The sequence below is a fragment of the Camelus bactrianus genome, chromosome 15 (assembly GCF_048773025.1).
Source record: "Camelus bactrianus isolate YW-2024 breed Bactrian camel chromosome 15, ASM4877302v1, whole genome shotgun sequence".
NCBI lineage: Eukaryota > Metazoa > Chordata > Mammalia > Artiodactyla > Camelidae > Camelus > Camelus bactrianus.
In genome coordinates this window covers 31350258-31362914 of record NC_133553.1, presented here as the reverse complement: position 1 = coordinate 31362914, position 12657 = coordinate 31350258, and the positions used below count along the sequence as shown (strand labels likewise).

The following is a 12657-nucleotide window of genomic DNA, read 5'->3' as shown; positions in this document are numbered from 1 at the left end:
TGCCCCCCACATCCGGATTTCTCCAGTGACCCTCATGTGGCCTTGGGGCATATGCAGGGCAGGGCAGGGCTTTAGGTCTTTAATTGGGGGTGGGAGGGTAAGGGTATGGTGACAGCCTCCAAGTCCCACGTTCTTTGTGTCTTGTCCCGCCATCTACTCCCTAGCTCCCCCTGCAGCGGTCCTGGGGTCTGCCAGCATGTCTGCAGTTTAGCCTTGTCCTTCACAGTCTTAGAGAGACGTTATCTTCACAGGTTGTCAGCAGCAACTGATGGAGACCACAGATGCTAATGAGCTCCCAGGATGCTGTTGCAACCAGAATTCTCAAAAGGCTCTCTCTGACAGAAAATAATGGGACTGAGGGAGCCACAGGCTTCCAAGAGGTGCAAGAATAGGAAAACTGAGGCCCCAGGGAGGAAAAGGAGCTGAAAGGGAATAAGCGGTTGCAAACCAGGTGGAAGGACTCTCATCCATCCTTCAAAATGCAGCCACCCCTGTGGACTTCCAGATTCTCTATGTTGAACGTGGGCTCCAGTAAGAACAACAACAATAAAAGTTGTAAAAGAACAGTTTTAGTTCAGTTCAGGGGTACCATACTCCAGGAAGGTGATCCTAACGCCTCCCCCAGACAAGATCCAGTGCCCACTCCCTCCCCTCCATTCATGGCTTCCGAGCTGACTGCCCCACAGACCCTTCACCCTGGGCTCTCTGTGTCTGTGTTCTAGTCCCTTTGTCTCTTCTGCTCCAGCTCTAGTACTGTGTCATACTCATCCCTGGGGCCCCAGCACCTGGTGCTAGAAGGACTTCAGTACATGCTTATTACATAAATTGTATACTGAGTTGCTGAAATGGCTAGTAGTCAGGAGAGTGGAAATGAAAAAGTGGGCTCTGGTTCAGGTTCCATAGGGTCAGCAGCTCAGCTAAGGGGTGCTCTGTGTTGGCAGGGTGGAATTGCTACATCTTTATAAATAGGGAAACTGAGGTTCAGCAAAGTTCCAGGCCTTCCTCAGGGCAAGTTCAGGGGCTTTTTCCTAAAGATGCACACATCCGCAGGAGGCCTGATGACGCTCACCCCCTTCATGAGAGAACCTCTACAGGGCCTAGGGAGGAGATGGATGTTTTTTTCCTTGTAAAGTACCACCAAGCCTTACAAGGATCACCTGATGGCCTTACGACTGGAACAAGCTAGTGAATTTCTTTCTTAAAAAAGGAGACATTAAGCACCTGTTTTTAAAAATTAAACATTCACTTGTATTGCATAAATACAATAGTCTAAAATATCCTTTAATCCAGTATGGCTAGATAAAAGTGGAAAAGGCAAAGGAATTGAGGAAAGAAAGTGAGAGAAGGAGGTAGAATGTAAAAAGAAAAAGAAGAATAGGGCAGGGTAGCAAGGAAACATCTAGAAGGAAGGATGGAGGCCCTCAGGTCTATTAATCCTGCAGGTCACTTAGACTGTAAAATTCAAAGGGAGAAACCCCTTGTTGGCACGCTGTAAAAATTTAATATTCCTTTTTTCTTAACCTTTAGACTCCGTTCAGATAGGTCACTAAGCGCACTCTTTTATCCTGTCAACATTCATTGGATATTCTACTAGCCACCAGAGACCATGCCAGGCTCTGGGGATGCAAAGATGCAGCGCTCCTGGGTCTCCCAGTCAGGGTGGGAAGGAGGTAAGTGGAGCAACCCAATGAAGCAGTGAGAGAGAGTGGGGCAAGGAGCCGGGGCAGAACAGATGAGGACAGGACCCAGCCAGGGTGTGGGGCTGGTACAGAGCACTCCCAGGAATAGGCACCAGTCAAGCTGGACGAGAAGGTAGGGATGGGGTAGGGGCAGTCTGAGCAGAGCAAATAGCAAGAGCAAGGGTGCAAAGGCTCCAGGCTTGGGATCCAAGCCCCTAGGTTCCCTTCCCCATGAGTCCCCTGGGATATGCTGCTGGAGGAGTGGTGGTTTTCCTTTGGTTCTTGGAAATTCTGCCGCAGACATCCCTTCTCCCACCCCTCACAGCAGACAGATCTGCTCCAACACATCCCACCACCCTCAGCCTTCCTCAACCCCAGGCCCTAGGATGGGGCTGTGTTAGTGTCCTGAACTAGAACTGCCCTTAGAACATAAGCCTTTGAGGCCTTGGCAGTCAGGCATCTCCAGTCATGCTTAGCCTGGCTCCTAAGCACCCCTCAAGCAGCACTCCATCCTCCCAGACCCCAGAGGTCAGGACCTGGCCTCTTGTGGGCACAGTCTCCATGAGAGCATGTTGGGAAGTATGTTTCTTGTCCCTCTTAGGGCTTCTGTTTCTCAGGGACTGGCCACCAGGCACAGCCTTGCTGTCTGGTAATGCTGCTTTTCCATCTGGGGGGCTTAGGTTGGGATTTTTTTGTAGCACAGTGTGACCCATCCAGAGCAGCCAAGCCTGGCCCATCCAGGCCCCTGAGCCTTGTGGGCACCAGCAGCCCTGCTGGCCAACTTGACTGGGGAGGGGGAAGTGGCATGGATCACCCCTACACACCAGAGCAACAGCCCAGCTTCCTGTGCACACAGTTCCTTCTCCCCCCAGGGGAGGGGGGTCCGGCCCCACACCCCGCCCACCACTCTCATGCCCACTCCCATCTGCCAGCTCCTGGGGGCAGAAGAGCTTGCCTGGCGGGACAGGCGCAGCAGAGCCCTGGTTGAGGGGTGGGCAGGCGGCTCTGCTCCAGGAGCTGCAAGAAGACACCTGAAGCTGGGCAGGGCTTTATCTGGGAGCCGGTGGCTGCTGAATAATGAATTCTGACTCCATCTGCACTGCTAGGCTGCACACAGGGCACAGTGCGCGCGAGCACACGCGTGTGCACACACACACACACACACACACACACACACACACACACACACACACGCGCTGGGCTGACAACTTGGAGGGGCGGAGGGTGGCAGGGCTGTGAGTCTCTGTGAGTCGCTGGAAGGAGCAGCTCAGCTTGGTTGCCTTGGTCTCTGTGGGCAGCAACGCAGGGGAGAGGAGGAGGAGGAGGAGGAGGAGGAGGCAGCTGAGAGGAGGGAGGTGTGTGCGCCGCCGAGCAGCGCTCCATCCCCAGAGATCGCTCCTTCCCCAGCTCGGCTGCTCCCGCCTGGCAGTGCCCAGGATCCCCACGCCAGCATGGCCCTGCTCGTCCACCTCAAGACGGTCTTGGAGCTGCGGGGCAGAGGCGACCGGATCGCCAAAGTGACTTTCCGAGGTAGGGAAGGCCCTGACTTATGGGGACCCCAGCTCTGGGCTGACGGGATAGGGCAGGGAGGGGAGGATGGACTGGAAAAGTTCTAGTAGGGTTAGGGCAATGAGGCTTCTCGGGAGCAGCCAGCCAGCCCCCCTGGCCTGACTAGCCATTGTGATTTCTTGAAAATCAGGGTTCCCCATGTTTCCACGTCTGCATGTCTGTCTCTCCCTGCACTTGCCAGTGTGCCAATGCCTTGGTGGGGGGGGGGGGGTGGAGCCTTCCACTTGCAGGAGGTCCTGGGAAGGCAAAAGTGAGGACCCCACTCCTGGGCTGAGGGGCACTCAGCACTGAGGGGCCCAGCGCTGCAGAGTCTCTCCCTCCCCTTCTTCCTCTCCCTCCTGCAGAGAGTAGGGTTGGGTCTACATCCTAGAAGACCCAGGAAGCTCCCAGAAACCAGCATGACGGGGATACCATTGGCTTCTCAGAGGTCTCTCTGTGGGCAGGGATCCTGAGAACCCCACCAGCCTCCCTCTCTGCCGGTTCTTTTCCTCCTGTCCTCCCACACAGCCAGTGACCATTTAGCATGATCCATGTGCCAAGGCTGGGGACTGGGCATGACCCAGGCCCTGCCCTCAATGAGCCCACATCCGATGGGGTAGGAGGACCAATGGGCAGACAACAGTACAGGTATGTGATACGGTGAAGATGGGGATGAGGGTAGTGTGTGAGCTCCAGAAGCAGCACCCTGACCTAGGCTCGGGGAAGGGTGGTCAGGGAAGGCTTCCAGGAGGAGGTGACACCTCAACTGAAACCCAAGGAACCAGCAGGAGAGAGCAAGGCGAGGAGGTAAGGACAGAGCAGGCAGAGGGGACAGGATGCTCAAGGCCAGGAGAGGAGCTGGAACATGGAAACAGAGGCTCCATGGGGCTGGTGCAAGAATTGAGGCGGGAGAGATGGGCAGAGCCCAGGAGGCAAAGCCACCCTCACCCGGAGGACCGTGGGAAGTCCCTGAAGGTTTTTAAGCAGGGAAAGACAAGGCCAGGATTACTTCTGCTTTTTACCCACCCACCTCTGCCTCTGCCTGGCCACAGCTCAGCCCCCTGGGCCATGGGCATCTCTGGCAGCCTTTGAGCAAAGGCTATGGTCCTCCTCACTAGACCCCCTTTCTCCCCAGAGAGGGGTCTGAGGGTTGGGGTGGGGTGGGAGAGTAGGGAGCGAGGAAGGAGCTGAGAGAACCCACTAGATTGAAAAGACAAATGAGCATCGAGGCCCAGGCTGGACACACATCTTCACCTGTGTCAGGAGTGAGAGGTGAGACCCAGGGTCAGCCTTATCAGGAATTCTCCAGCAGTACCCCCAAGCCCCCACATCACCCCCTAGTCCGGCCAGCTCCGGGCACGGGGCCCTGGCTTGTCTACGCTGCAGCCTGCTGTACATAGGGAAGGGCAGGGGCTGGGGGTTCGCAGAGTCCCTGCTGGCAGGAAGGAAAGGAAGGGCTGGCCAGGCTGCCTGTTGCTTCCCACACCAGCCCAGACTGCCTTCTCTGCAGCACCCTGGGACTCCGCATCTCAGCGTGACACCTGCTGGCTCGCGCTGGCTTTAGAGAAAGGAAGTGTGTCCTTTCATCAGTGACATGTGTCCCAGTGTTGGACAGACAGCACAGCATTTGGCTCTCTAGCTACAGGTCGCTGTGTGGTTGCAGCTATGGCAGGACAATCTGAGGCTGCACAAACAAGTCCCATTCGCAGGCAGAGAAAGCAAGGCTGGGTCTTAAAGAGATCTGCATGGCATTGGTGGAGGGACCAAGGCATGATGGCCCCAGCTCACAAGACCTCACCCCCAGTCCTGGTTCCTCCACCCTGAAAGCCTTTATTCCTTCCTGGTCAAGGGGGTGAGCACTTAATCTACCTGAAGCCCACCTTTTTCTCTGAGCAGTGGGGCTGGTCCTCCAGCTTCAGTGGACCACACAGGAATTAGACTATTTGCAACCCATGCCCTCTGGACTGAATGGAGAAATCCACTTCCAAGCTCCTCAGCGGCAGCAGGTGGCCACAGGCAGAGCTCCTGGGGAAGAGGGTTGGGTAGCAGAAACAGGCAGATGGCAAACAGGTTTCCAGAACCAGAGAAGCCCCGGCCATTCACCTGCAGCAGCCAGCAGTTGACAACTCTAGATGCCCCAAAAGACCAACACTAACTACAATTCAGAAGGAACTAACTCATTCTAGAATGTTCCACAGTGTCTCCTGACACATACAACTACTGGTGTCCAAGCAAATATACCCTGCAGGCAGAAATGAGAAGCTGGTGAACAATCAGAGGGAGATGCTGGCCCTGAGCGTCCCAGATCCCTTGAGTGAAACTCAGTGCCAGGTTGGGTGAGGGACTCCTAGGTGAGTTGTGCGTGGCCCAGGTAGACCAGTCTAGCTGATTGCCTTTCTGTGCTGTGCCACCTGGGACACTTAGGAAAGAGCCCTCTGGGGCTGTGGTGGAAAAATCTCCAGATATGGCATCAGAAATCCTGGGTCCTACCAGGGTTCTGCCACTTACTTCACCTCTCTGACCCTCAGTTTCCTCATCTGTAAAGTGGGCATGATGATAAGACCCACCTCACTAGGTTGCTTCAGTGAAGCAATAGGTACGGGAGAGTTTGAGGAAAGAGCATGGAAACAACCGATGTGTTTGTGAGGTGGCTGTTCCACTGCCACTTGGGGCAGCAGCTGGCTTCTGAGTCATCTTCTCTCGAGCCCAACTTCCTTCTGTCAGCCAGGAGTGATTAGAGAGGGCACCATGTGAGCTATAAATAGGGGAGGAGAGCATGTCTGAGGGGTTCCCAACCTGTGCCAAGAAACTGGCCTGGCCCCTGCTCTGTAGGGCCCCCAGCTGAGATGTTCCACAGGAACCCGGGCCTGGGGCAGACCACCCTGGAGGCCCCCGTTCCCATGTGGGCTAGGCATGAACCAGCTTTGTCCCTGGCCACCCCTCTTTTCCCATCACCCAGGTCAGCTGGCCATCTTACTACCCTCAGGCGCACTCCTCATGCACCACCCAGCTCCATCTGTAGCTTGTGGCTCTTACTACCCCAACCACCACTCTTAATCTGGTCCTGCCCTTATTCCTTCACTCACTGACTGCGCTGATGTTTGTGACCAGGCCAGGAACCAGGCTGGGGATGAAGAAGACACAGGCCCTGCCCTGCTGGGTTGTAGTCCATTGAGTCAGACAGGAGGTACTAGAAGGTCTGGGCCTCAGTCCTCATCACGCATGTAGACCACAGAGCCTCAGGGCCTCCATGTCCCAGAAGCAAGATGGAGCCCATGGTCCGCATCTAACTCAGAGGTCTGCAGCCAGGATCAGGGGTGGGCTGCCTGGGGAGGAGCCATCTTGACTACAGGTCACTACTCAAAAGGAGGCAGTATTAGCTGAAGGTTTGCCCTTTTTCAACTCCCGAAGTAATTCCCAGCATCAGTCATAGAGCCATGGAAGGGCCTCTAAATTTCTCTAGTCCAACCATCTGCCCAGTTCTCAGCCCGGTTCAAACCCTCAGGCATGGGTCCCTGGGCTGTCAGAGAATGAAGTGACAGACTGCCTGGAGCCAGCCTCATGATCTTCTTTTTCTCTCCATCCCTGAGCTTTCAAAAAGCTGGGACTGGGGATTTTGATGAGTGAGATGGGTAATCTCTGGAGGCAGGATCCTATCTCCACGTAATTCACCTGACCTGGTAACTGGCACAGAGGTATACATTATCAAGCCTTTTGACTTTTCCTCCTTATCCCTCTCCCCACCCCACCCCACTGCGTTCCCACTACACTGAACTTTCTGCCATTCCTCCAAGATGCCAAGGGTTCTATGTCTCCAAGCCTTGAGACATCGTATTTCTTCTGCTGCCTCCACCTTGAGAACTTCCATTGATTCTGTGCATCCTTCAGGGCCCAGCTCAGCCATCACCTTCTCCACGAAGCCCTCCTCCTCCCTTGCAGTACTGTGTATGTGCTCCTCCCTCAGCTCACCTAGGGTGCTTTGCGGTTCAAAAACTGCCCCAGTTTGCATGCTGCACTAACTTTAAACACCTTCAAGACAGGGAACTGCTCCTAGTTCTTCTAATTGAGTCATCTGCTGAGCACTGAGCCTGGTCATCACAATGAATACGAAACAGTATGTCTTTGAGGTATTCACTCCCTAGTGGGTTTGAACTCTTCTTCCTCTGTGGCACTGACACTCTTTGGCTCAGTATCCTCAACCGTGAACTGCTCCCACCCCCAGCTGTCTATCCAAGGGGGATCAGGGAGCCAAACACCCACATAAATTAATTCAATATGGATCATAAACTGAACATTTAAAAAAATACTATAAGCTTCTAGAAGAAACTATAGAATATTTTTATTATATTCTTGGGCTAGGCAAAGATCTCTTAAATGTTTCACTAAACATAAATCAACTTCACCAAAAATTGACAAATTGGATTTCTTAAATACCAAAAACTCCTATTCATCAAAAACACATTTTAAAATGTAATGAGAAAGAATCAGATGAAAATATTCACAACACATTTAAGAACGAGTAGCCAGAATATATAAGGAACCCTGACAAATCCATAAGAAAATGACAAATGACCACATTTTTTAAATAGTCAAGAGACTTAAACAGATATTTCAAAAAGTGAAATATAGAAATGGCCAATAAACACATGAAAGTGTGATCAACATCATTAGTCATCAGAGAAATGATACTCAAAACCAAAATAAGACATGATTTCACATGCACTAAAATGTAAAAGTCTAACAATGCCCAAAGCTGGTGAGGATGTGGAACAATTACCTTTTTTTTTTTTACACCGTGGATGGGATTGTAAAATGGTATAATCACTTTGGAAAACTGTTTGGCAGTTTCTTATAAAGTTAAACATACACCTGACCCAGTGATTCTGCTCTGGGATACTTCCCCAGGAGAAATGAAATGGTAGGTCCACAAAAATACTTTTGCAAGAATGTTCCCAAAGCGTATGTTTTACTCACAAGAGCCCAACATTGAAAGCAACCCCAAAAGTATCATGTAGAAAATGGATCAGCAAGTTGCGGAATATTCATACGACAGAAATTGCTCGACAATAAGCACGCATTACTGATACGTGCAACAACACGGGTGGATCTCAAAAGCATTACCTTAACTGCAAGAAGCTAGACACAAGAAAGTACATTCTGTACAAAACCATTTATACAAAGTTTAAAATCAAAAGTTAGAAATCGGAGCAGTGGTTTACCTAGGGAGGGTAGAGATTGACTGGAAAGTGGGGGACGAGGGGACATCTCAAGGCTTAGGAATGTTCTTGATTGATGGATCTTGATTGTATGGTGATGACACAAGTATACGCATTTATCAAAACTCATTGAGTTGTGTGCTTAAGATCTGTGAATGTAAAATTTACCCATTTAAAAAAAAAGAGGTAATCATCCTTAAAATACCTAAATCTTGAAAAATATTATATAAGATGAGGTAGAAAATGGTTCCTGATTATATACTACTAAAATAAGCTATAAAATGTGGTTAATGTTGGAGGAAACCATTTTTATACTTAAGACATAACTTACATGTCAAAAGGAGAAAGAAAACACTTTAGTAGAATAATAGCCATTTTTTAATTGGGTAATGAGCTGTGTACCAGGTGTAAGCACTTCATTTTCTCCATTTTATAGATGAGGAAACTAAGACAAAGACAGGTGAACTTCTTCGAGGGCACACGGCCAGCAAGCAGTAGAGCGGGGCTTTGAACTCAGAGTCTGGCTCACGAGTCTCAACCCCTGTCCAGTGGCCCCTTGTGCTTGTAAGAGACTTGATGCTTTACTCAGACGTTCACAGAAACAGTCTTTTGCTGACTTTCAGAGTGGTTCCAGGATGAAGGTTCGTCCAGGGTAATTGCCCCTCAGGGTAATTACAATGACTCTGAGACCCTGAGGGGTTGACTAGCCCCTCTGGGCCTCCCAGCCCTGAGCCACAATCCCAGGCCCCAAACCTGACTCAGCCTGGCTCTTTTTTCTACACACAGGGATGCCTGGGCCCTGCTTCCCCGCACTCATGGGAGTAGCTGGCATTCAGAAGGAACAGGTTGATCTGAACTAGGGGGGACTGAAAACAGTGGGGCCACCACTCTTGAGCTGCTGTGGAGGAAAGGGGGGTGAGGGTGGGACGTCACAGCGTTGCAGCAGGGAATGGGTGCTGGCCAGGCCGCCCTCCGTTGTGTCTTCCCAGGCAATGCAGACAGTCGGGTTTGGCTGGTTGTAAATAAACACCAAGAAATAACACTTACGGGTCTGGGTCACAAGCAGAGTGCTTTCCCTATTTCTCAGCTCACACAGGGGCAAGAGGAGTGTCCGGTACTGATACAGCCCAGAGGGCTAGGTCCTGAGCAAAACCATCATGTCCCCGAAGCTTATTCCCTTCCACTTTAGGATCTCCTCCCCCACCGTGTGCCCGCCCAGGACCCCAGAACGTCCCCAACTCCAGGTCTTCCTTGGATGGATGGGCTGCTCCCTGAGGGGAGACCCTTTTCCCTTTCACCTTCACCATCAGAACTCACCTGTCCTGTGTCTCCTTCCGGGCTCCATTCTCTGCTCTACACATTCAAACCTTTGCTTACATCACCGTTCTCTGCCTGACGTCCCTTCTCTCTCCCTTTCCCCAAGTTTCTCTGCATTTCTAGATTCTATCCGATCTTCCAGTGTAAATGCCTTCCTTGAGCTGCTAAGTTGAGATCATTTCTCCTTTTCCCGTGTTCTCATTTTACTTACACTTTTTTGCATGCCAACAACCAAATTTTGCCTTATGTAGTAGCCTTTTACATTCCTGACCTATCCCTCTTCTGGATTGTAACAAGATTGTTCAGGGAGCATCCCAATGCAAATTATCTTTGTACAACCCCTGGCCCACCCTCCTCCACAGCTGAATGGCTGTGCTGATGCCATGGGAACAGAAGACCCTCTTACGTGTGGGATGAATGAAGGCACATCGGCTCACAGCCCAGTCCCTACATGCTTGCCTTTTCTCGAGGTCTGGCTCTAGCAAGGTAGACTGTCTGGAAGAGAGAACTGATCGGTGCAGATGGGATGTTTTGTACCCTTAAGTCACATCACATGAAAGCTAGCACTCCATTCTGCACACGAGACAAGAACTTCAATTAGGAGTATGAATAGTTAAAAACAGCAAAGGACATATGACTTACTTCTAGTAAGCTTTGGACTCCTGTGGCCCTCCATTTGGGTATATCTGATGTCGTGGCACCTATTACAGTTGTGCGCACAGAGTCTGCAATCCAAACTTCATTTATTGACTCAAGGAGGACTTTATTTCAAACCAAACAGCTCAGCTATCCCACGAGCCTCCAAAGGAAGAAGGATGCTGTTCAATTTTCCCCACCTAATCCGCTCACTCTATTCACAAAAGCCTCTCCACTGCAGGGAACAAGGCTATTTTCTTTCTCTCAAGCCTTATTCTCAATCTCTGTGGCGACAAGGGTGATTGGATATTGGGATTTTAAATGGTTTTGTCTGAAAATCATTTAAAAAGAAGCTGAAATGTCAAGACAGGTATTGAGTGGAATAGATGTTAAGTGGAAATGAACTTGAAATGAGAGATGGATTAGTAATCCCCATTGATAACTTGGAAGGGGTGACAGGGGTCCCCGGGGTCTGCCCTAATGAATAGAAAAAGACCACTGGAATGATCTCTTCCCCGGTACAAACCCTCCTGAAAAGTGGCTTTCCCAACATGCTTAAGGACATTCTGTTTTCTTAATAAGTTGTCCTTCCCACTGTTTCTTTACCATTGATTTGATTTTTTTTTCAGCAAAACTTTTTTTTTTTAATATCTAGAGGTAAAATTTAGCTCATACTGTTTGACAATGTTCACCACATTTAAATCCCCAGAGCCTGAGACAATGAGGCTTTTACACAGCCCTTCTGTGTACATTCTGCAATGGCTGATTTCAGGGTCTTTTACGTCCTCTCTAATGAAGCTGTAGGAAATATGCAGCCGGGGCCGGTTTGAGTCCTACATTCAAACCCTGATATCAACTGGGCCGCTCCCTCCCCACCTCCTTTTTGGCTGGGTTGCTCAGTTTCACTCTGGGGAAACCCTTGAACACAGACTCATCCAGGCTCATTACCATCTTCCAGGATGAAAAGGCCTTTGATTATTCAGAGTAGCAGGTCCTTGGGGGAAGCCCCCAGTGCACAGCTATGCTCACCTGATTCTCAATTAGCATTGCATGTTGCCTGTGGGAAAAATTAAAAGCTCAGGCACCACCCCTCATGCTTCCCTCCCCTCCCCAGCCTGCCTTGCGGTTTGTGGTTGAGATTTTTCTTTTCAGTTTTTTGTTTCGTTGTGTTTTATCCCCAGCTAGTGCTAAAGAGTCTTTCTTTCCCATCTGTCTACTTCACCTCTATTTTCTGTGTCTATAGCTTTTGCCTTATAGCTTCTTCCTCATTATCTTGGGTGCAGTCCCTCCTTATGTGCCTCCATCCTCCAACACACACACACACACACACACACACACACACACACACACACCACACACACACCCCACACACACACACTTCCTCAGACCATGCACCTGAGTCTGGCATCAAACCCCTGACCTCTTCCTTGTCAGCTTTGTACTGAACTAGGACTTGCTCCTGAATTCTAAAAACCAGGCAGGCCTCAGAGATTTCTGTACCAACTCTCTTATTATCCAGGTGAGGCAACCAACGCCAGGAGAGAAAGGGGAGTGGGATGGAGCTCTGTCACCGCCAAGGGTCACAGAGGGCTCAGTCCAACTCCTCCCTGGTCTGGCGCTGGTCTGCTGGGTCTCCAGCATTACCATGGGGAGAAAAGACAGCGTGCTCCCCCACTGCCAAGTCTCTCCTGGGTCCCCAGCCTGCCCACCAGCGACAACCCAAACTAACCCTCAGAGTGGGACTGAGTTCAACCTGGAGGTAGCCTTTCAGTGAAATGGTTTGCTAGTTTAGGTTGGTGGGGATTTAAAAGCCTTCTTTCAACTACAAAAGTGAAACACGGTCATTGAAAAAATGTCAAATTCAAGTGTATGCAGTAAAAAACCAAAGGATACTGCTTTCAGTCTCTTTTCACTCCCCCTGCTCAGTGATAACCACTTTCAATGGTTTGAGACTTTCATCCATTCACCTATAAAACAATTAGGCTTGGATTTTTTTTTTAAATAAACAGGATTCTATTATACATTCTACTTTTTTGGTGTACAGTCGACAGATACTAATTTATTATTCCTAAATAATAATTTCTTTTTAGTCCACCCTATCTCTAGGTTTCTCCTCAAAGAAATTACAGCCTCTTCCATGTGTTCCCACCCCCACCCCACCCCCCAAAAAACAGTATTTATCCTTCCTTCTCTGAACCACTTCTCTATCTCATGCAAAATTGTGTCTTGGGGTATCGTATGGTGTTGGCCTGGTGACACAT

General features: G+C 50.2%; 1 protein-coding gene across 4 annotated transcripts in view; it reads left to right on the top strand.

Moving 5' to 3' along the window:
• The first annotated feature begins 3130 nt into the window (after window positions 1-3130).
• OTOF (otoferlin) overlaps window positions 3131-12657 on the top strand; it is an 83553-nt gene continuing 74026 nt past the window's right edge. For all 4 annotated transcript variants that reach the window (XM_074341499.1, XM_074341501.1, XM_074341502.1 and 1 more), the window contains exon 1: window positions 3131-3209. In XM_074341499.1, coding sequence (XP_074197600.1) covers window positions 3131-3209 — 79 coding nt within the window. The remainder of the gene's footprint in view (window positions 3210-12657) is intronic.